The 24,558-nt window shown below is 27.4% G+C and overlaps 1 protein-coding gene across 2 annotated transcripts in view; it reads right to left on the bottom strand.

Moving 5' to 3' along the window:
- The window catches only part of LOC107445617 (HIF-1 transcription factor component sima), a gene marked incomplete at its 3' end in the record, with an annotated part of 147,741 nt that overhangs the window by 103,543 nt on the left and 19,640 nt on the right, over positions 1–24,558 (bottom strand). Inside the window, 3 exon segments of one of the 2 annotated variants that reach the window (XM_071182872.1) lie at positions 1,422–1,622; positions 11,828–11,961; positions 14,431–14,624. In XM_071182872.1, coding sequence (XP_071038973.1) covers positions 1,422–1,622; positions 11,828–11,961; positions 14,431–14,624 — 529 coding nt within the window. 2 annotated transcript variants of the gene reach the window in all.

The following is a 24,558-nucleotide window of genomic DNA, read 5'->3' as shown; positions in this document are numbered from 1 at the left end:
GCCGATGCAAGTGAAAAAGCATAGGGAGCAGCCATCCATTTAAGGTGCTTCACATCGAATGGAGAACGTGCTACTAACCTCCTTTGTAGGAAATCCAGAGTTTAACCCTTGAAGACAATTTCAATTCCTAAGCTGGAACTGAATGCTGCTGCGCTGCTGTCCGAACTCATAACAAAGGTTGTCAAATGTTTAAAGCTTGACATATCCACTTGTGGTCAGATTTTAGCATCATTTTGGCTTGGGTACAACAATCACCACATCTAATCAAGGAATTTGTTGCAAATAGAGAGAGAAGAAAATTGAAGAACTGACAAGGCACTTTCAATGGCAACACGTGCCTTGAGAAGATAATCCTGTTGATTAGTCGCGTGGTCTTAAAAAACTTCTATCGAAGGTCCTCTAGTAGAATGGTCCACCCTTTTTGAAAACAAGATTTAAATCAACTTTATACAAAGAGACAATTTGTAATAACTCATTTTAATATTTATCTGAACTAAAACCGCAGCCGGACACTTCTTAATTCGTGATAATCGATAATGATAATTGTATTGCTAAACTAATTGAAAATTTTTCCCTCAAATAAATTAGAAACTTCAGTTTTGTTCACAGGTTCTTACTTAACTGCGGGAATCTAAGAGAGAAAATGATTGGGTCATTGCCCTTGGCTGAAAAGAAAGAAGCAGAAAAGCAGTTCATAGATTTTGTTCAAAGAAGGGAGTTTTGAGAAGAAATTAAATCATTAGGAAAGGGACTTTCTGTGTCGCCAAAAAAGTTAAAGTTAAGTTAAAGTTTTTAAATCCCTTTCTTGACAAAAATATTATTTGCACAGGTAGCCGATTGGAACAAGCCAATTGAAAATTATGATTCAAATAAAATATATAAATCATCATAAAGGAATATCATAACATTTACATTACGGTATTTGTTTTCTTATCCACAAAGTCTTAGCCACTTAGAAATATAATAGAACTTCAAATGCGCTAATAGCTTGTTTAAAATTATTTTTTTCACATAGTGAAAAGAGTTAATACTTCAACTTATAGAGTAGGTCATTCAGTATGTTCTGAGTAATGCCAGCTATGTTTTTTGTAACTAGATTATAGAGAAAAAACGAGTGAGTTCTGTGTTGTACTACTATCAAGCTGCAGTTTGAACACAATAGAGATCTGAGATCTTTGGTGCCTTCCATGTTTATAGAGAAAAATAAATATTTTTTGAGTTTGAGTCCATGTGGTAAGTGAATTTGGGCTATCAAGGTGTGCTGTGAGAGAGAAAGGAAACACAATATTTGTGCAGTATTGCAGAATAAGTGAAGACAGCACAAGTGAATATGCGCAAAACAAAGGTAAGCATTCATTATTTTTGCTTAAGTGTGTGTTTTCCCACACAATAGAGAGGTATTATAAAAAAGAAATAAATACTTGATAGGTGGCAGATTTCAAGTTCATCGTCTTTCCTTTAGGCTTCAGTGAGGATTTCATTCGTACAAATAATGATATCGTTTCATTCTCTTCATCTGCAGTTTTATCTTTGAGAACACTCTTAGAAGAAAGCAGAGACTTTATTTCGTCATGGTCACATGGGTGTGAAAATTCAAATAGGCTGTGGCCCAGCATTTCCACCTAATAAAAATACAAAGAGTTTTAAATTTAAAAATTACATGTGTCTTTAGATAACAATACACAATTAAGAAATAAAAAGGCAACAAGAAAATAGTCACTTAACAAAATTGTGAGGAAAAAAAAAGAAAGTAACCTCCTAACACCAAGTCAGATTTTAAATATAGGAGTCATACTGACAATCTACAAAACAATTCCTTCTAATTTACCCTGAAGCAGGGTGCGTAGCCAGATTTTTCAACAAAAAATAAGCAACCTTTAAGTACTTCTTATCCACTCAAAAAATATTTTAATCATTTTCCAAAAAAAAATCATAATTAGGATCTATGGTGTAATAAAAAATAAAAAAAATTCTATTGTTCAAAGTTCTTAATTTATGAACATAAAATCAACAAAATTCAAAAACATTTTCACCAACTTCACGTAATCATGATAAAATAGCTTGTTTCTAATAAAAATTGCAGAAAAATTTTGAAAAATCATGAATTTTTTGTAATTTAGAACGACAATCGACACAGTAAAGAAAAAACCTTTTTTTAAAAGATAGAAAATAAAGCACTTTTTACAAATCCCGAATAAAAAAAGCACTTTCAAGGGCTTATAAAAATGTAAATCAAAAATAAGCACCTTTAAGCACTTTTTAAAAACACTAAGCACCCAGAGAAGTTAATGTAAATTTTTTTTAAAAAAACATTTAGAAATATTTGTCTAGCATTTGCTTTTTTGATGATAAATTCATTACTGTAATATACAAATGACACATTTTCGTCATGCAGTTGGATATTACAGTAAAATAACTAGATCAGAATTTGAGATACTAATCATGGTGCAATCTAAAAGATTTGAGCAATGGACAATAAATATGTTAATTAATAAGTGCAAAAGATAATATTTTAAGTTACAAAATAGAGCACTAAATTCTTTTCTCCTGAATAATAAACTCAATGAATTTGAATTTTGATTTTTAAGAAAAGGAGGGTAGCTGCAATGCAGTAAAGAATGGTGGCAAGAGCATTCAAAAGTTTAAACCTCTTTAGGTAAATTTTGTATATCATGCCATAACTCAAACTATTTACAAGAATCAAATAATTTTTGCACACAATTACAATATAGTTTATTCAAAAGTACACAAAATAAATTGTTTAGGAGCCTAAAAAATTTTCACAAATTATTTACAATTTAATTTTTTATGATAGAAATAGTAAAAGGACCCAACATTTGAATAAATTCAAATAGTCAATAAGTTTACAAATCGTTGCTCAAGAAATTTATAAGCAAATTTTTTTTTAAAGACTATTGCAAAGTATTACACTATTATATAACTTTTTTTTAAATTCATTTTGAAACTAGCAAAGGTTAACCACTTGTTATGCAATGTTCTAGCGATCAATTTATATAGGTGATCAACTCATAATATATATTAGAACTAATTATAAACTAGTTTTAAACTAGATAAACTAGTTTTTTTCAAAGTTTTTTTTATCATTTCTTTTTTTAGATCGATATACCATGTTACTTACATAATTCTTGCACGTTACAAAATAAAATCATGCATTTTTTATCATACATAAGTTTTCAAAAACAAATATCCCTCACCTTAAAAAATTATATTACATACAGAATGAACTACAATTTGCCCCACAAATTTGATATTAAATAAATTTGTTTAAATAAAAAAAATGTGCATACATTGTTGGTTTTTGCAAGTTATTTTATTTTAAGAAATTATATAATATCAAATAATTTCTTAAAGTATCAATACCATATATACAATAAAAAAACATGAAATTATATTTAATCCAGGCTTCATAGTAGGTCAAAGAAAAAAAAACAGGACAAAATTTTCAAAAAAAATCAAGGTTTTTAACAGAACAGACTACTTTTGCAAACAACAAATTCAAAAAAATATCATTTGCTCAACTTAAATATAACAAAAGCTAATTTTATCTCAAAACAATAATAAATTATTTTTAATTTCAGAATTACTTTTTTTATCTTAACAAAAATGTACAGTTTAATTTTATCAATGCTGAACAACTCATAGCTTCAAATCAATGCATGGAAAATGTTTCTCTCATACCAATATATAAAATTGGTAATTGAGATCCCTTAATAAACTGATTTCGAAGAAGGGTATCAAAACACAATGAATATGCAACTAAACATCTTTGTACAAGCATGCTTGGTGAATGGTCCCTAAATACAGCGTTAAAAATTTCTATAATATGATTAGAATCTACCATTTTTAAAATTACATCAAAGAGATAAATCAATAATTGTGAAACTACATAAGTTCACCCTACAAGATTTGTTATTACTAAAAATAATAAATAAGCAAATGGAGCTGAATTTATAACCATAAAAATTAGTTAAAATTGTTAATTGAGTTCAGTTTTCATTGAATGAAAAAATAAATTTCCAGAAAAGGATTGAACAATGAAACCTGAGGGTAAAACTATATGCCTTAACTGTGTATATAATTAGTTCTTTTGATTCTTCAAATTATTATTTTCTTTTTAAATTTGAATTTGTATTCGTAGAAAATGGGTTGTTTTGAACATAACCAAAAATCAAGACTATCAGCACAAAAAGCTATAAATGAGGATAAATAAGGTCAAAATATTTTTTATCAAGATAATCAGGACAACTGTAAAACCCTGTCTAGTCATGCTTCTTATCATATTTGCTACAAGTCATAAAAGAATTAAGTTAGTAATAACCATATATAGCAGTACTTTTACTTTCGTTACTTGTACCGCCGGAACAAGTAAAAAGTACGTACTTTTACCTAATTCNATTATAATATTCTTCCGAATTCAAAAATAAATTAATGCCCATAACTTTCAAAATTAAAAATAATTAAATAAATAACAAAAATTTTGCAAAAGCATTAAAGAACATAAGAATATTATTCAATAAATTTTAGGTTACTTTGAATTTTCGATTTCCTAGAAATGTACTTTTAAATCGTTACTTTTTTTGTTTGGTACTTGTACTTTTACTTGTACTTTTTACTCGTTACTTTTTAAAAAAAGAAATTTTTACTTTTTACTCGTTACTTTTCTTAAAAATACTTGTACTTTTACTCGTTACTTTTTAAAAGTAACGTTGCCATATATGGTAATAACCATGTTAACTAATTCAGAAACTTTCTTAATTTAAAGAAAACTTTCTGAGAAAGATTTCTTCACCTGTCAACTTCAAATATTTAAATAGCATTCAACAACAGACAATTTTAACTTATTTATGTCCTCAGCATATAAGGCAGTAAAGTTACAAAGGTTTGTGCTTTTGGTATGTAAATATAAGATAAATTTGGTTCTTGCCCTTTTTTAACATATTGGATAAATATAGTTCTGATAATAGAGGTCAATTAAGGCTGGACAACTTCTCAGTTCTTTCTATAGGCAAAATTAATGTGATAAATAATTACATAACTCACACAATATCAGAAATTGCATAATCAGTAAGAATATATAATATTTAACATTAAAGCATTGATTTATACATTTCTAATAATAATTACAATTTTCGTATTAAAAAAGTAGTTTGTTTTTCTTGTGACAAGCTTCTTTACACTTTTATAATAACAAAAAAATATAATAACAATCTCATAATAATCATAGAAACAAAAATATGTAAAAGAACTTTTCTTCTAAACTTTTATATAAAAAAAAAAGTAAAAAAGGGGGGGACAACAGATTTTACAATTTGCTTCTTTTTAGAGAGTCATATGTTGCTAAATATACATTATATACATATATAATATACAGAGAATTCTCGCTACTACGATACCCGATACAACAATTACTCCCTTTATTACGGTACTTCAAAAAAATAAACTACTTTGTTGCTAATATTTTGACAGTTTTTTTCCACTAACTCATAGCTGATTAAGAGATTTTATACTTAATTATTCTGATCAATAAATAAACTAATTGACCACTTGACTAATAAAGAGGAATAAATAAATTCGTAAAGTCAAAAATATATAATTTTTCCTTTTTCTATAGACCAATTGATTTTATTTCACGTAATTTGATTATTGGAAATGAAGGGAAATACTCAATAGAAATTTAATATTTTGTTATTCATGCTTCAGGAAAATATAAGGATGAAGGAAATCAGAAAATAAAGTAAAAAAAAGCAGTTATAGCATTAAAAATACTATGATTTTAATAAAATTATGTTTACTTATGATATTTAATAAAACTGAGTTTTTGAAAGATATATTGTAGTTGAATAATACTCTATCTTCAACCCTGTGGCAGAATATTTTCAGGTTTCTGCGCCAAACTTCCCTAGCATTAATATTCCTCTTTAAGATACTTTTTATTATAACTATTACTAATTTAGAGTAACAGAAACGCTGTGTTTACAGAGGAAAGTATAGAATAAAAATGTATGAAAAATTTTAACTGTAAAAGTTATATTTTTTTAATTTTAATATTATAGATGCTTTCTCGCATTTTCTAGGCAGAAAAATTCACTAATTATTTACTCTTTTAAATTTTGTAAATCATTAAAAAAATTAAAATTCGTAAATAAATTAAACAATGATAAATTATAATTCGCACATAAATTAAAAAACATAAAATCCATGCAGTAACTCCAAAAATATGACGAAATCCAATCACGCGAATTCAATGGACGAAATCATGGCAATAGGACTCTTTAAAAAAAGAGATACTCAAATAAGTGTGTGGAAAACATGGTGCTCTTTAAAGAAAAAGAATTGAAAAATAAAACTCATTTCTAGAGTGAACTATCTTTTAAACTTTCGTGATTTCTGAGTTTTTTATTTTATATTATTAGTTTGAAATACTAGCTGAAGCCAGTCATTACCCACTTTTTTTTAAATCCCAAATGAGAATAGAAAAATCACAATTATCTCTTTCCTCTCTAATGAGCAAGAAAGACATCTTTAAAAAAAATTCTGCAGAAAAAAAAAACGTTTTTTGAAAAATTATGCAGTAAGGAAAACCAAAAAATTTTCCTTCCTAAATGAAAAACCTTTCTGTAAAAACTCTGTAACGCTTCTAGGACAATGTTGCCAAGTAGCCATATTTCTGCCATGGGGATCTTCATAAGTTAGTCAAGTACAAAAAAATTTCAAGAAAACTGAAATCAAAAATTTAACCTAAATTTTAAGAAGGCAAAGGCCTCTTAAAAATGATAGGTAGATAAAAAAAAAAACCAATCTTTTGGAAAAAATAAAATATTAATGCCATTTATATATTCCATCAGAAATTCAATTAATATCTTTACAGATTAAAATATTTTAAATATAATTATTTCAAAAGAAATGTTAAAAGCTGAAGGGGACTTACCTGAGTGATTCCAATAAATTCTTCAACATTTTCAGATAAGTAAACTATGTCTCCATCTTCGGAGAGAATCAACAAGAAACCATTCAAAACGGTGGCATAGAGAGGATCTTTTGAACATTTTGACTTCCCGTGTGCTATGTAAGAGTATATGAATTAATATTCAATGTTTTTAACACTTCTTTAAATTCATTTAAGAGGACACGATACAGTGGAAGAAAATTTTCCTTCATTACTAATTTAAAATTTGTAGTAGCATAGAAAAAGTGAGTTCAGACAAACCTTGAATAAGCCATGAAGTTTCAAATACTGAAAAGAAAATTTTAATATATACAAATGAAAATAAATTATGCACTGAGAACTTAGGATTACGCAGTGGTGAAATTCTCTTCCAATGATTTGTTTGCATTATAATAATTTGAAGTATTCTTTTCAGCAACAGAAACTTAATGACTTACTCTAGGTTTGTCTGAAATTATTTCTTTTTCGTTTAAATTAATAATAAAGGATAAATAGAATTTGCGACGGAAATTTTCGTCGCAAATTCTATTTATCCTTCAAAGATACCAATTCAAAGATAGTTGAACGTGCATACCAACATTTGATTAAAAAAATAAATAAACATATATTTTGAATTAGCTGACTTTTAGTTTGAAGTAAATTCATTAAAAGTAAAGATATTCAAAATTTCTGTTAAAAAATTTAAAAAAGCAATATTAACTCGAATACTTTAAATAAAAATCAGGCACTTTTAGTTCTTTAAATCCATTTTCCTGTTGTAGAAGAATATTTTTCCATTGTTTATCCATTCCATTGTTTATCCATATTGATTTAATGTCAGGATAAAATTAAATGTTCATATAATTAACTCCTCATTGATTTAATGTTCTTTTTGTTGTGGTAAATTTTTACAGATTTTACTTTTTAGATATTTTTTCTTTTTTTAAATATTTTATTTTATTTAGTTATTTATTAGAATTTTTAATAAGACTTTTAATTTTAAGAACATTTTGATTGTGAATTAATTTTTTCTTTACAAATTAGCATAAATATTGAATTGAATCTTGTCATTTAAAAATCCTTCAACAACTAGTGTTGATATAGAACATGATTTTTAAAGAATAAATGAAGAATTTGTATATATAAAGAATTTGCTCTTCAGCATTAGAGGCAATCTTTCACTTTGAAGAATTTTTAACAAAGATAATACTGATGTTCATGAAGATTGTAACTAAAGATTGATAAATTCCTATCTTCATCAAGTATTTATTTATATTTAATTTTATCCTAATTTTATTACACATTTATTTCAATTATTATTTTGTTTTTTACTAAATTTATAAATACAAGTTATGATTTATATATTTTATTTTTAAAAAGAGCAAATTTAAATATGAGGTAAATTAAATGTTTAGGAAATTATTTTTCATTTTAAGGCTATTTCTGATGATTTTAAAGACATTTTTTTTTTTTTTTTTACAATTTTTTAAGTGAGTTTTTTAAGAACTTTCAGTTACCAACACCCTGACACTGAAGATCAGCATTTATGAATCATATGATGAATTACGGCGAATAGTAAATTACTAAATGATGATTAACTAAGTGGATAAATATGTTCATATGAAATATGTTTACATTATTCTGACATTCATAATTTTTACAGTAAAAGATATTACAATAAATAATTTTAGGTACCATAGACTGCAGTTATTTTGGATGGGTTATTTATGTAATATATATATATTTTAAAAATTTAATATAATATTTATAATAGTATTATGCATTTTATTTTTATAAAAACATAGTTTGTTTTTATAACACTCCTATGGCAGAATTTTTGCGAACTATCTGCGACAAAACTCTCTAGCATGCATTGATATCTTTCTGAAAGATACTTTTAATAATAACAAACATGCATTTTACTAATTTAAAATAACAAAAGTGCTGTGTTAACAAAAAAAAACAACAAAAAAACTAGTTTAATTTTTTTCTAATTGAAAAATTTTCTTCTAATTGAACAATAATCTTCTCATTTTTCTCTAATTGAACAATCTAATTGAATATTTTTTAATTTAATTAGATTGTATAATGGGTGATGTTCTCGCATTTTGTAAATAATCATTACAATAAAAAATTAATTAAAAATTATGAAATCCGCGTTGCCGAAAAAAGATCGACGACGAAATGACGGAATCTCCTCAAAAAAGGGGTTACTCAAATGCGTGTTTCGTTTCAAGATTAGGTTGTTGTAATAAATAATAAGGTATAAAAAATATCGGATTTAAAAACTATGGATAAATCAATAGCAATAACTGCCAAAAATTCGACAGAATCATTGCCTTAAAAAGTAAATACTTAAATGCAAGATTCGAATTTTTCATGTTGTTTGAAATATATCGGGATATTCCAAGTGAAAATCAATAACTACCGAAAATTCTATCGAAAAATTACATCGATTTACGATACTATCGGCGTAAATTGAGCGTGTCAAANTACTATATACATATACAATATATACATATTACATTATATACATATACACATAGAATACATATTATATATAATATAGAATATACATATATAGAGTATACATATATAATACAGAAAGTCCCCTGTGTGTTTTTCTATATTTAATTATAAGCTTGAATTAGATTTTTTTATTAATTTTAAGATGTAGAAAATCATTGGTTCACAAAGAGCCATTAATATTTAAGATTTCAATTAAAAGATCATTTTCTGACAGTAATGGTTAATAATTCTTAGAAATATCTTACGAAAATCCCGAAAAATCTAAATGATGATTATGTGAGAAAAATTATGAGAAATGAACTTGAAAAAAAAAGTTCTTCTCTCAAAGAGGATGCACTCTTATCAGAACTCCAACATGCCGATCTCTATGGTGAATAGTTATCAAATATTTGTGGGGGGTGTTTCGCTTTGATTTATTGAACTAAAATCTGCACAATGGTAAATCCATTATAGTACACTGTTATTAAAGATGTAGCTCCCACCAATTTTATTAAATCAGGAAATTTTTGAATATAAATAATTACTTTCTTCTTAGGTTTACATAATGGTGTTTAAATCTATTATTATTATTAAAAAAAATTACAATTTCATTAAAAGACATTGAAGCTATGGCTAAGTCAATAAAAACAACTCCCGTAACTAAATTTAAATTGTAGGATAAAATCGTTTTTTCCACTGAAAAAGCACGTTTAAATAGAATTAAAAAATTTAAATTTTCCAGAATTTAGAAATTCCTAGTATTAAATTCAATGAAAAGGTTAAAAAAAAGTAATTTAAAATTTTAAATTATCTAAATTAATTAAAGTTTTTGGTTTATTAAATATTTCAGGTGATGGTTAGATTGAAGACCTCGTGAAAAATATCGGCACTTGTTTCAACGAATTTTGGCATTCTTTGTAATTCATCTATTAAAGATGATAGTATCGGAAAATGAAAATTTTAATGACCTAAACACTGAAAAGAAAACAAGAGCAATTAATAGAAATTCACAAACATATAATATTACTGTCAAGACAATAGATTCTCAATTAAAAAATTTTAATGTAAAAAAACAAAATAAAACTGAGCCTAGATTACTGCTTAATTTTTCAGATATTGAAGCTGTCCCTCTTCTTTTTAAAGGGGGAAAACCTTAAAAGTATAACTAATAAAATTGACAATGGAAAAATGCATTTAACATTTGAAAATGTATCTGAAATGTTTAATTTATCCTTGATACAAAAACTTTTATATACTAAAATGGGTTTAAGGGGAAACACTTTATTACTTCGTTGTACCCAGCTTCACATTGATTCATAGTCCAAATTAAAATATGTATTTAATCAATGAGTACAACACTGCTGAAGTAGTACAAAGTATAATACCACTGAGTACAAAAGAACAATAGTGCTGATATTCATGAGATGTAGCAGAGTATGTATGAATCCGGGCAAAAGTATTTCATAAAAATGAAAAAAATTTTGCATTTTAGTAATGTAGATGAGCAAGCATTTTTAAGTATCATATTGCTGGCATTCAAGATACATTACTTAAGAGAATGATTTTATATGGCTCGTTAAATGGCTTTTTAAAATATTTTAATTTGGCAGGCAGTTTAATACGAAAAAATTTCGTAGAAAGATGTAATCTTCAAAGAATAAAATATACATGAGGATGTATTTCATTAACTAAAAAATAAACTATTTTATTGCTAATATTTTGACAGTTTCTTTTTCCACTAACTCATCGCTGATGAAGAGATTTTATACTTAATTATTCTGATCAATAAATAATTAATGAACTACTTGATAAGTAACTAATGAAGAGAAATAAATAAATTCGTAAAGTCAAAAAATTATCATTTTTCTATAGAACAATTCCATTTCCTGTGATTTGATAATCGGAAATGAGGCGAAAAACTCAATAGAAATTGAATATTTTGTTATTCATGCTTCAGGAAAATATAAGTTTTGATAAAGAAAATCAGAAAATAAAATTTAAAAAAATCAGTTATAGAATTAAAAATATTATGATTTTATTAAAATTATGTTAAATTGTGGAATTTAATAAAAAAGGGTTTTTGAAAGATATAGTGTTGTTGAACAATACTTTGTCTTCAAAAGTTAGTCAAGTACAGAAAAATTTCAAGAAAACTGAAATCAAAAATTTAACCTAAAATTTAAGAAGGCAGAGGCCTCTTAAAAAAAAACAATCTTAAATCAGTAGATAAAAAATCCTATCTTTTGGAAAAATAAAATATTTATGACATCTATATATTGCATCAGAAATTCAATCAATATCTTTACCGATTGAAATATTTTAAATATGATGATATTTTTTTAAAAAAAGAAGCTGAGGGAGGATAAAGCTTACCTGAGTGATTCCAATAAATTCTTCAACATTTTCAGATAAGTAAACTATGTCTCCATCTTCAGAGAGAATCAACAAGAAACCATTCAAAACGGTGGCATAGAGAGGATCTTTTGAACATTTTGACTTCCCGTGCGCTACGTAAGAGTATATGAATTAACATTCAATGTTTTGAACACTTCTTTAAATTCCTTTAAGAGAACGCCATACGACGATCGGAAGAAATTCATTTAAGAGAACCCCATAAGACGATCGGAAGAAAATTTTCCTAGCGAAGTTTATTTTTCTTTCATTACTAATTTAAAATTTAAAGTGAAGAAAATGTGAGAAAAAGTGTGAAATTGTTTAAACTTACTTTTTCTTTCTTTAAAATTAGTAATGAAGGACAAAGAGAATTTGTGATTTGAAATTTTCTTCCGCGGTATGCCGTTCTCTTAAGATCTTAACACACATAACAGCAAGGGTCATTCATCCAGTCATGGCATCTCAGATTTTGATGAAAATTTGTACACTTATAGAATTTTTTATACTGACTTCAAAAATATCAATAATATTGGAATCAGTAAATGGGTTTAAAAGTTATCGAGTATTTTTACTTTTTGCCGAAACAACATGTTTGCTGCAATTTTGATTCTCACATCAGAGGCTATTAGAGGGTGCATAGCCAGATTTTTCAACAAAAAATAAGCACCTTTTAAGTACGTTTTAAGCACTCAAAAAATATTTTTAATAACTTTCCAAAAAAATTCCTAATTAGAATCAAATTTTGCACTGATAAAAATTATAACTGTGCAATTATAAAAATTATTTTTTTCAATTGTTTAAAGTTCTTAATTTATAAACATAAAATCAATAAAATTTTAAAAAAATTTCAAATACTTATCATGATAATTATAATAAACTATGATAAATAATTTCCGATAAATATTGCAGAGAAAATTGTGATATTTATAAATTTTTTGTAATTTAGAATGACAATCGACAAAAAAAAATCTCTCCTTAACAGGTAGAAATTAAGCACTTTTTATAAACCCCGAATAAAAAAGGCACCTTTAAGGGCTTTTAACAAATGTAAATCAAAAATAAGCACCTTTAAGCACTTTTCTCATCTTAAACTCAGTAACTCATCTTAAATTTGTCCTAGAACAACAATTTGTTTGCTTGTTTTTTTTAATGAATGAATGAAACATTTGGTAATAGCAGATTTCATTCTAAGTAGCAACAACAAAATGATTATTATTTTTCAAAATAAACATATATTTTGAATGAGTTGACTTTTAGTTTGAAGTAAATTCATTAAAAACAAAGAAATTCAAAATTTCTGTTAAAAAATTTTAAAAATCAATATTAACTCAGAAATTTAAAAAAAAAAATCAGGCACTTTTAGTTCTTTAAATCTATTTTCCTGTTGTAGAAGAACATTTTTTTCATTGTTTATCCACTGAAATGTTGGGATCATCATTGAGTTAATGTTCTTCCTGTTGCGGTAAATCTTTCTTAGATTTTACTTTTAAGATTTTTTAATATTTTATTTTATTTAGTTATTTATTAAAATTTTGAATGATACTATTCATTTTAAGAACATTTTGATTATGAATTAAATTTGTCTTTATAATTTAGTATAAATATTGAATTGAATTTTGTCATTTAAATATCCTTCAACAACTAGTGTTGATATAGAACATAATTTTTAAAGAATAAATGAAGAATTTGCATACAGAAAGATTTTGTTTTTCAGCATTAGTGGCAATCTTTCACTTTGAAGAATTTTTAAGAAAGATAATACTGATGTTCATGGAGATTGTACTAAAGATCGACAAATTCCTATCTTTATTTATATTTAATTTTATCCTAATTTTATTACACATTTATTTCAATTATTATTTTGATTTTTACTAAATTTATAAATACAAGTTATGATTTATACATTTTATTTAGAAAAAAGCAAATTTAAAACATGCTTTAAAATAAATCTTTAGGAAATTCATGAAATCTGTTGAAAAAATAGATCGACGGCGAAATGACGGAATCTCCTAAAAAAAAGGGTTTACTCAAACGCGTGTTTCGTTTCAAGATTAGGTTGTTGTAATAAATAATAAGGTATAAAAAATATCGGATTTAAAAACTATGGATAAATCTATAGCAATAACTGCCAAAAATTCGACAGAATCATTGCCTTAAAAAGTAAATACTTAAATGCAAGATTCGAATTTTTCATGTTGTTTGAAATATATCGGGATATTCCAAGTGAAAATCAATAACTACCGAAAATTCTATCGAAAAATTACATCGATTTACGATACTATCGGCGTAAATTGAGCGCGTCAAAGTGATCATCTAAATACATGATTCAAATATTACGTGTAAATTTCTGATTTTTTTGCTTCACAAAAGAAAAATCTTTCTGCAAGAACTCGGTAACGTTCTGCAACAATGACGCCATGTCGCTGCTATTCTGCTACGGGGTATAACACCATTAAAAAGTAAATTTGGTAGAAGAATGCTATCAATACAACCAAACTGAAATATTTCTGACTTGTGAAATATTTGTGCAAGAAAACTGTCTCATTGAAGTTAAGATCGCTAACTTGGGGAATGTAACTCACGGATTAAAATCTTTAACAATTCTTTCACTTTAAAGAAGCCAACAGTCAGTCTCATAATGGATGCCTTATCCAATCCAGCGATAATACTCTGCTCCAGAGGAAGGTGGCTGGCCATATCATTGAAGATCTCAGACTCTTTACTGCGCCTACAGCGAGCAGCATCTCGAGATTTTTCCTTTCGCTTCTCTGAATTTCTATATAAGAACAAACATCAACGTTTAATTGACAATGTAATTACAGGATTAAAAGACATATAAATATAATCCAAATGAATTAATACTTGTTTTTTTAAGATTATTTATTAAAATAATTTAAAAATACAATTGCAACATTTCAATGGATGGTGAAGTTTTATTTTATTCTATGTAATAGAAATTTTTTTCTATAGCATATACGCTTTTCTAACAAACGTAAAAAAAAATTTTTAAAAATTGTTAAAAGAACTAATAACGTTCCGGAGGGTGATAATTTTTTCCAAAAATTTTTTTTTATTTTATTTTAGTAAATATATTTCAATATCACATTTATAAAAAGTAAATGTTAATTTTTCAATAAGAGCCAAACTTTATTATAGACGTTAAGGCATTTATTTTTTTACGAATATTTCAAAATGCATCATTGTTACTTTACAACTTTTGGTGTACATATAACGTATACAAAATTCTGCTTCAAAAATCTTGACACATTGCATACTACTGGTTTAAAGAATTTTATAAAACTTGTTACAGGTTAATTTTTTATTTATTATTATTTTTTCTTTTCATTTTTACGTGATTGTATGCAGAAAATTTCTGTTAAAACTTTTACAGAATTTTTTTTAACCATCGAACTTATTTTAACCATTTGTAACACATTATTCATATACATCGTATGTAAATACAAAAATTTGTAAAACAGCATATAAATAATTGGAAATGCGTTAAGTAACTGGTGAAAAGGCGATTGCAAAAGGACATGAATTTACAACGGAATCGTCGTGGATAGAGCGCATCAAAAAGTGATTACTCAAATGTGAAACTGAATTGCCCTAATAACTTCTGATTGATATAATGTAAAAATTACTAAAAAAGCTATATAATATATAGTCGGACTTATATTTAGCGAAGTTCCATTTTGCGAATTTTTATCTTTTTCGAGGAACTAAAAACATTTTGGAAATTTCTTCGTAAAATAACATCCGAAATAGCGAAGGGAATTTTCTATTTAACGAACTTTTCTTTGAGATCCACTTTCCCTAAATATTTTAGAATACTTCAAACTTGTTAATGCATTTCACGGGAAAAAATGACCTTGATTTGATTTTTGCAGATACTTAACTTTTAGAGAAAGCAGTTAAAATCCATGGAACTATAATGTTACAGACCGTACTATTCGTAACAGTTTTGCTAAAGCTGGATTCTTAGTCAGGGCGAAAGACGAGAGGATGATATTCCTTTAAAAGAATGTGGGTACAGCTCAGAGAGAACAGGGTACGTAGCCAAATTATTCAACAAAAAATAAGCACTTTTCAAGCACTCAAAAAATATTTTAAGCACTTTAAAAAATATCATAATTAGGCAGGGTTGGAAAGTTTTTTGACAATCGACGGTTTTATCTTGCATTAATTATTTTTTAATAAAAAAAATCTTTTGGCATTGTTTTTGACAATTGTCAACATTCATGAAATTTTGAATCATGTGAAACGAATGGCGTTTTCGTACGCTACGTACTGACAATGCGCCGAAATAGATTGGGGTTGAATTAATTGTGCAAACGTTGAATAGAACAATGTGAACTGTGTCTTTTTGCATAATTCGAAGCGAAAATCAACAGGAAAAATCTCATTTTGAAAAAGGGAAAATTAAGTATACTTTTTAAAAACACCCAATGAAAAAAGCACCTTTAAGGGCTTTTAAGAAACGAAAATCGAAAATTAGCACCTTTAAGCACTTTTTAAAAGCGCTACGCACCCTGGAGAAGCACGTAAGTCACGATGATGCACTGATTAATGATTTTCTTTTCATTGATCCCGAAACTGCAACCACAGAAATATTAACTGAATCGGATATTTTCTACAGTGTGAAAAATAAAAACAATACTGCAATACATTGTGAAGAAAACGAAGACAGAATTGATGAAAAAATCACCAAACCATATGATGAAATGTTAAAATCATTTGAAACAAATTCGATAGTCGATAATAATTTACAAGATAAAGGTGTGCATCAATTGCTATTTTAATTATGTCTTATGAATTTAAAACCGGTTTTTGTGTTGTTTAAGTATTTCAAACAGTGAATTTCTATTTAACGAACTTTATATCGGGATTTAGTTAATAGAGATCCGACTGTATGAATGTGTATATATATATACAGTGGCGTACGCAAGGGAGGGGTTTAGGGGTTTGAACACCCCCCTTGAGCTCAGACAAAATGGCAAAAATAAAAATTTTAGTAGAAATTTTGCGGTATTATTTTTTAAGACTATATATTTTTATTTGCCTTATGCNTACTGCAATTTTAAGTAGATCTATAAACACAAATCATGCTATTAAGAAACTGCAAAATAATATTACTGCTATAGAAACCTGGTGCAGCAGGTGGAAAGTGAAAATAAACAGTTCAAAATTTAATCTTCTAGTTATCAGAAAGTTACATAAAAGAAAAATTATCCAACATGAGAAAATTATTCTATTTAACGAAGAAATCCCAAAGGTTTCGAAAGCTTAATTTATAGGAATTACCATAAACTGTTCCCTAAATTGGAAACTACACATATCAGACATTCTCAAAAAAGCCGAAGCTGCATTTCAAGCCCTGCTGAACACTGAAAGTAAAATGGCACTTAACACAAAAAGACTTATTTACCTCATGTGTATAAGACGAGGGAGTGCTTAGGGAGTCTTCCCCACTTGTAAAATATTTGTAAATATTTTTATTTTTAATTCTTATTCTAATTAATTTTTTATGTATCCCAATGCGATTTAACATGTATATACTTATTCCATATTTTATTTTAATTGCAAAATGTTTCCAATTGAGACTTAACTTAGTTAACCCCCGCACCACTCTTCGCATCCTCCTTTTAAATGTAACTTAGATGAAGGAGCAGATATCCCCCTAGGATAGGCACTCCGATAAAACTGTATCAGTCATATAATCATTATTGATGGTTATGTTTCTTTAAGCTTTACCCTACTGAAATTTGAATGTATTATGGAATCGTGCAACTACTTTTTTTTTTTTTTAAAAAAAAGGAACTGTCCTTTTAATAGGAAGTTAGTTGCAAATGGGTTGAAAGCAGCTTTCAAATAAGTATTAAATATCACCTTACGCCTAAAATAATTTATTTTTAAAGTGATATTTCAGTTGAATTTCTGAATGAAAATTTTAAAAAAATTAATTACTGCGATTGATTTTGATACATCTAAATAAATGAAATTACTAAATGAAAATTTAAAACTGAATAAATTAAATTACAAATAAAACTAGGTAATAAAAAAACTAATTAAGAATATAAACTAATAAAAATAAATAATGAATTCGATAATGTTTCAGCTACATAAAGTTTTTTTTCAAAAAAAAAAAAAAAAAAAAAAATTTCAAGATGTTTTTAAATAGTAAATAGATACAGCACTGTAAAATTATAATTAAAAAAATTTAATTTTTAAAAACAAACAGCAATTGCTGCTTCTAAATTGGAGATGCAACATACAAATATTTGGTATTTAGTCTATACTGCTGAACACAGGATAATCAATTCGGACGAATTATGGAAGAATCGTCTGCCGAAGACAAAACTTAATTCGTTTACACCCATCTTTCTTGTTTTCTGCCCTGGGAAGGGTTTATTCGATTAACAAAACAATAACGAAGATAAACAAATTTGTGCAGGGTCCGATTAAAAGATAAATAATTTTGTGAAGGGTCCGTTTTTTAAATAAAATATTTTGTGATGGGACTGTTTTTATGAAAAGATATTTTGTGAAGGGTCCGTTAAAGGACCCAAATTTCTTCTAAACAGAAACCTGTGTAAGCAAACAGAGAAAGTTATGCCTGTATGCACTGAAAAAAGACAACACACCGCTGCATAAAATTTTCGTCGCAAATTTCCTTTCATTATTAATTTAAAATTTGAAAGAAATACAACATAATTTCAGACTAACCTAGAGTAAGTCATAAAGTTTCAATAGCTGAAAAGAATACTTCAATGTATTAAAATGCAAACATGTTATTAGAAGAAAACTTCTCCGTTGCGTAATCCTTAGATATCTATTAATTAATTTTCATTTGTATAATTTTTCTTTTCAGCATTTGAAAGTTCGTGGCTGTTTGTCTGAACTCACTTTTTCTAACACTTTAAATTAGTAATGAAGGAAAAAGAGAATTTGCGAGGAAAGTTTTCTTAAGACCGTCTTATGACGTACTCTTAAATGAATTTAAAGAAGTGCTTAAAACATTAAATGTTAATTCATACAGTAATTTTAAATTAGTAATGAAGGAGTCTTTCGCAGTGATGGCGTCCTCCTCAGAGAAGATAGTACTTGATTGTTCTCAAAAACAAATGGATCCTATCAGGTTATCCATACTATCAGAATGTGGGGCACTCTTAAGATAAAAGCAAATGAAGCAATTTATTTTCGAATTCACCATCAGATACTGAAGTCTCCACACAATTTTTCACAACAAAGTAGTCCCAATTTCAAGCGTTCGTTGTACGACTGAGACTCTTAATTCCCCCCGCATACATTTTATATACAGTCAAACCCCGCTATAGGGGATCTTTAAGGGACCGAAATTTGGGTTCACAATAACCGGGAGTTCACTATATCCGTAATGCAAACAATTTTAACTATTTTTCTCCGAATCCCTCCCTTTTATGACACATTATTTAAATAAATGACCCATAAAAAGAAATACTAAAAAGATTAAGCAATATGTAGTAACAAAAATGCGTTAACTTTTATTTTTTATGACTCCTCGTCTTGCGTACAAAAAATTTAGGGATGGGGGAAATTGAGATAGAAGAAGCAAAGAAGAAAAAATGCTTATGCCTACATTACACTCAATAGATGGTTTTAAAAATCAGGTAGCGAATTCGAATGCATGTAAAGGCATCTTTAAAAATGATTTAAAATACTTAACAAGTTGGCCAAATTACAAAATATGAAAATAGAAGCGTAAAAAAAATGAGTTTGAGGAGATCTTTTTACAGCGCGTTCTAACTGAAGTACAGAACCGCGGTTCATTGGATTGGCCTGAACTGGATGTGCGAGAGGTAATAACATTATACTGGATAATTCAATCTTATAATCAATAAAAAAAAATTAATACTTAATAAGAATTTTTTTTAAATAATTTTTTTTTCATTAAATGTTCTTAATTTCTCTAAAATCATCAATATAAAAACATTTTATAATTAAAATACATGTTGTATTTAATTATAAATTTCTCATAACTTATTTTAACGCCCTTTAGTAACTTTGAAAATCATGTTGTTTTCCTCATAAATAATAAAAACGATAGATCTAAAGTTTTAGCGGCATTCGATTCCAATTTAAATAATCGTTTCTGCAGGTCAGCTGACAAAAACAAAACTTCCTCCATCACACCTGTTAGCGTAGTGAGAGAGTAGTTGGAAATATACACCGAGAGATGGCGTGCGCTGTCAATTCCTGCTTTGTTTTCGGTCATTGCGTCATTCGTCGCGCTCCAAGCAAACATAAATAAATAAATAAAACATTACGTCTTGTGCCTTGACCCCAACGCAAGTAAAATTATAAGGAACATACTTTTATTTCGGAGGGGGACGTATGCTGTTCTTTTTTTAAAGTCATACTTAAGGTTATTTTATTACAAAGTAATGCTTTGAAATTAACACAAAAATTAAGATCGTAAAACAGAATTATTGATATACACGTCATTTATACACGTCAAAAATTATACTCTCGGAAGAATACATAAAAGTATTAAGTGGTACGTTATGTTATAAAGAAATATTATTAGTAAAAATTAATTTAAGAATTATACATCATTTCGGGATTTTTTTTCCATAATTTAAAGGAAAAAAAGGTTTCATTTCAAAAACTGTCATTTTCAAGGAATGCAAACGTCTACTTCAAGGGAGTCTTAAAATCTGTTGAGACTTCCCACACATACATTTCATTATAAGTAGCTTAGAATCTATGAAGAATAACAAAAGTTTACTTCTGTATGAATAGTTTATCTTCACTAACAACCTTATTCGGAAAAACAATGTTTTTGCTGTACATAAATTTTACAATACATTGTTAATTTGAAGAAAAAATTATAAGAGACTTTTTTTTTAAAAAAAGTAATTTTTCGAAACCTGAAATAATACAACTAATATTTTAAATTTGTTTCAATTGAAGTTCAAAAATAAAAATCATTGTTTTGCATAGTTTTTTTTTTTTTCCAATTATCCAAAGCAGGGGGGTCCTTTTACATGCCATATTTTAGTGCGCCCTCATGCCGCAGACTACCTAATGCAGTGTTTCCCAAACTTATGACTTTTGTGTACCCTTTCTAAATTTTTCGTAACGCTGTGTATCACTCATAAAAAAAATTAATGCGTTTTTTTCAAAATATGTTTATTTAGAATGAAAAATAAAATTAAAAACCACAACTGGTTGTCGACGTCACAAAGTATTAACTGTTTATTCTGCAAAAAAGAACCAACAGAAAAATACGTAATCGTGAATTTTCATGGCTACATTTGTTTTCGGATAAATTTTTTTTAAATTTCCGTTTGTTGAAAGATATTTCGCAAAAGAACGCGTACCCCAGCTAAACTGTTCTAGTACCCCTGGGGGTACGCGTACCACACTTTGGGAAAGTCTAACGAAATGTTTTGTATTAATCTTTTCCTCCTGTTTTAAAGCACTGCTTTCAAAGAAATTAGGCATCGTTAAATCTTCAAGGAGTTTTAACACTATTGAACATGAGTCATAAATCTTCATTTATAAAAAATATTATTCATTTAAGTTCATTAAAGTCCGTTTTGGGTAAAGTTCTTAGTTGGAAGAAAAAGTTACGAGAAAGACAAAAAGGAGGTCCATTGGTTGACCCTTTTACCGAAAACTAGAACAAACAGTGGAGTGAAACAAGTTTTTTGATGCCATTTCAGTCATATTTTAGTTAATTTTCTCTTTTGATAACTTGAAAGTCATACCCATTAATAAAATAACGCTATTGAAATGATAGTTTATGACTCAGTCCTTTCACTGAAAAGAAAAACATTGAGTCCGAGTGCCTGAAACAATAATAAATTTACAACGCTTTGATAAAAAAAAAACTTGTTCTCTTCAAATCAGCAACTAAAACGTCTAACATTAAGGTAAATACTAGAGTTGACGAATCATTAAAGTGATTCGAAACAATATAATCAATAGAATAGAATCAGTTCACCTAGGTGTCACGAATCACTTGCTGTTTTAAATCAGTAATTCATAATAATTACTAGAGCCCGGATTTTGATGACCTAAAAAATCTCAATTAATGCCCTTAAAAAGTTCAAAAAATGCCCTTATGAACTGCAAAAAATGCCCTTAAAAGTGCAAAAAATGCCCTTAAAATGCGAAAATTGCGCTAAAAATGCCTTATGACATGACTTAAATAGAAGTAAAAATATTGAACTAAAACAATGTTTTACTCTTTAAAATTATTATGAGTCGTTTCAAAAAATATAAAGCAATGCAATACTTGTTCTACGTTCATTAAAGTTTGAAAAATATGTTTTATATCCTAAAAAAAAAAAAAAAAGGAAAATATATTGACTCCAAAACATTTTCATTTTGTATAGAAACTTAAATGAATATAACAACTTCCATCTCATAATATTACTAAATATCAGAATTACAGTGGATTATTAATTTTTTTTTTAATATTTTGAAATGTAAACGAGCGTCTCTTGTCTGAAAGCAAATTTTTATACCAGGAGAAGCTTCTTTCAACGTCTACTGATGTTATTGGTGCGTACTTGAAAAGGACGGTCACACTTACTGACAATTCTTCTTCAATTTGAAAAGATGTTGCTTCACCTGTTAATATCCTAGAAATTTTCTTCATTGTTTGGAAGCCAGTGTAATAATAAAAAATTATAAAAAATAATAAAAATTAGAAAAATTTAACAAAAAATTTAAAAAATGCTTTAATATGCAAAATACGCCCCAAAATTTTAAAGAAAATGCCCTATAAATCTCAAAAAATGCTCTAAAGGACAAAAAATATCCAAAAATGCAAAAAAATGCAAATGTCACCAAAATCCGGGCCTTAATAATTACATTAAAAAAAATCATGAATCTATAACAGGGTGTGTAGCCAAATCCTTCACTACAAAATAAGTACCTTTTAAGCACTCAAAAAATATTTTTAAGCACTATGTACGTTAACAATATGCAAAATAATTTTCAAAGACTTTACGTGATCATGATAAAATAACTAGTTTCTAACAAAAGAACTCTTTTCGTGATGATATTAGCCATTATAAAATGATCGAGAGATTTTTCAGTTCGATATCTGAGGGTGGAAAATGAAGCCTAAAATGGAGAATATCTTACAAAATGCAGCAGAGTTGCACATGAGGGTGCAATAATCTCACCGAACCCAGCTCAGTAAACGCACATGCAGACTCGCAAGTATTTAACAAACATGCAAAAATGATTGGCGCTTTCATACGCTATGGACCGAGGGTACGCCGAAATGGATTGTGGTTGAATGAATTGTGAAAACTGTGAAAAGAACAAAATGAAACGCACGCTTTTCCATAATACGTGGCGAAAATCAACACGGTAAAGAAAAAAATCTCATTTTCGAAAAGGGAAAACTAAGCACTTTTTAAAAACATCTAATGAAAAAAGCACCTTTAAGGGCTCTTAAAAAACGAAAATCAGAAATAAGCACCTTTAAGCACTTTTTAAAAACGCTAATCAATGGAATAAAACAATAGAACCAGTTCACCTAGGTGACACGAATATACATATATGGAATTATATTCCTATATTGTGGGGGAGTAATACCAAAATGTTTAAAACCTACTTTTTATTTTATTTTTTTAATTTAAAGCAACATGTAACAATACTACAAAATGTTAGAAAACATTATAACTTGTTCACTATATTTTTAAACTTATCCAAAATAAATTGTATGCAAAAATAAAATACAAAAATACTCTTTTCTATGTCTCCTACTATATTCCTAAACTTTAATTCAATATTTGACACAAATATTAAACAGCTGACGTCTGCTCAACAGAAGGATTTAGAATGGTCTCTTTCATATGGTTTTTTAACAGCGTAAAATTTGGTTGAGGCAAATGTTTCTGATAAGGTAGCGACATTTTTTACAAAATAATTTAACCTTTTTATTAATAATATGATTTTACATTTGCAAAATGAATATTTATAAATAAATCTCTTTCAGACTAAAACAAAAAATAAATAATTTTTAAAACATATACGAAAGAAAAATAAGAAGAAAGGAAACATTAGAAGAGAGAGCGGTTAAAAAAACATGTTTTATAAACAAAACAAAAATTTTCTGAATAATAATTTTAAAAAAATTAAGCAGGAAAAAAGAATGTTTATTTATTAAAAAAACTACTGCAAATAGATGCACAATTAAAAAAAATAATCGTATAAAATGCTAAAAGGCATTGACAGACAATTATTTTTTCATATTTTTTAAAATGACCTTTCAAAAAATAAAAGAGGGGGGGGGGAAACAATCCTCAATTTTGTGTGATTTTTTTCTTCCTCGGGTTAATCTTATTAAAGATTAATGAATTTTTCGCAACTATTTCAAAATAGAAATAAAATACGATTCACTACAAAATGAAGGAAATTGGCAATATGGTTGTTGTCTAATTCATTTTGGAAAAGAAATTTAATTGTGTTTTCATCTTGGACATCTTTAACTGTTAATCCCGAACTTCTCAGTACACAATTTTGCAGACATGCATGACAATTTTGCAGACATGCAGACACATTCTGTGTAAATTCTTTTGTAAATTCTTATTAAAATTTTCGTATTGGTACAATGGTGTTTAATGGAGATTGTAAGCTGCATCATACTGCCGTTTCGGATTCACAAGTTCAATATGATTTGAAGGCTAGGTTTTTCTCTTCAATTT

The sequence above is a fragment of the Parasteatoda tepidariorum genome, chromosome 6 (genome assembly GCF_043381705.1).
Source record: "Parasteatoda tepidariorum isolate YZ-2023 chromosome 6, CAS_Ptep_4.0, whole genome shotgun sequence".
NCBI lineage: Eukaryota > Metazoa > Arthropoda > Arachnida > Araneae > Theridiidae > Parasteatoda > Parasteatoda tepidariorum.
Note: the sequence above shows the minus strand (reverse complement) of the source record. Positions and strands in the feature narration are given on the sequence as shown.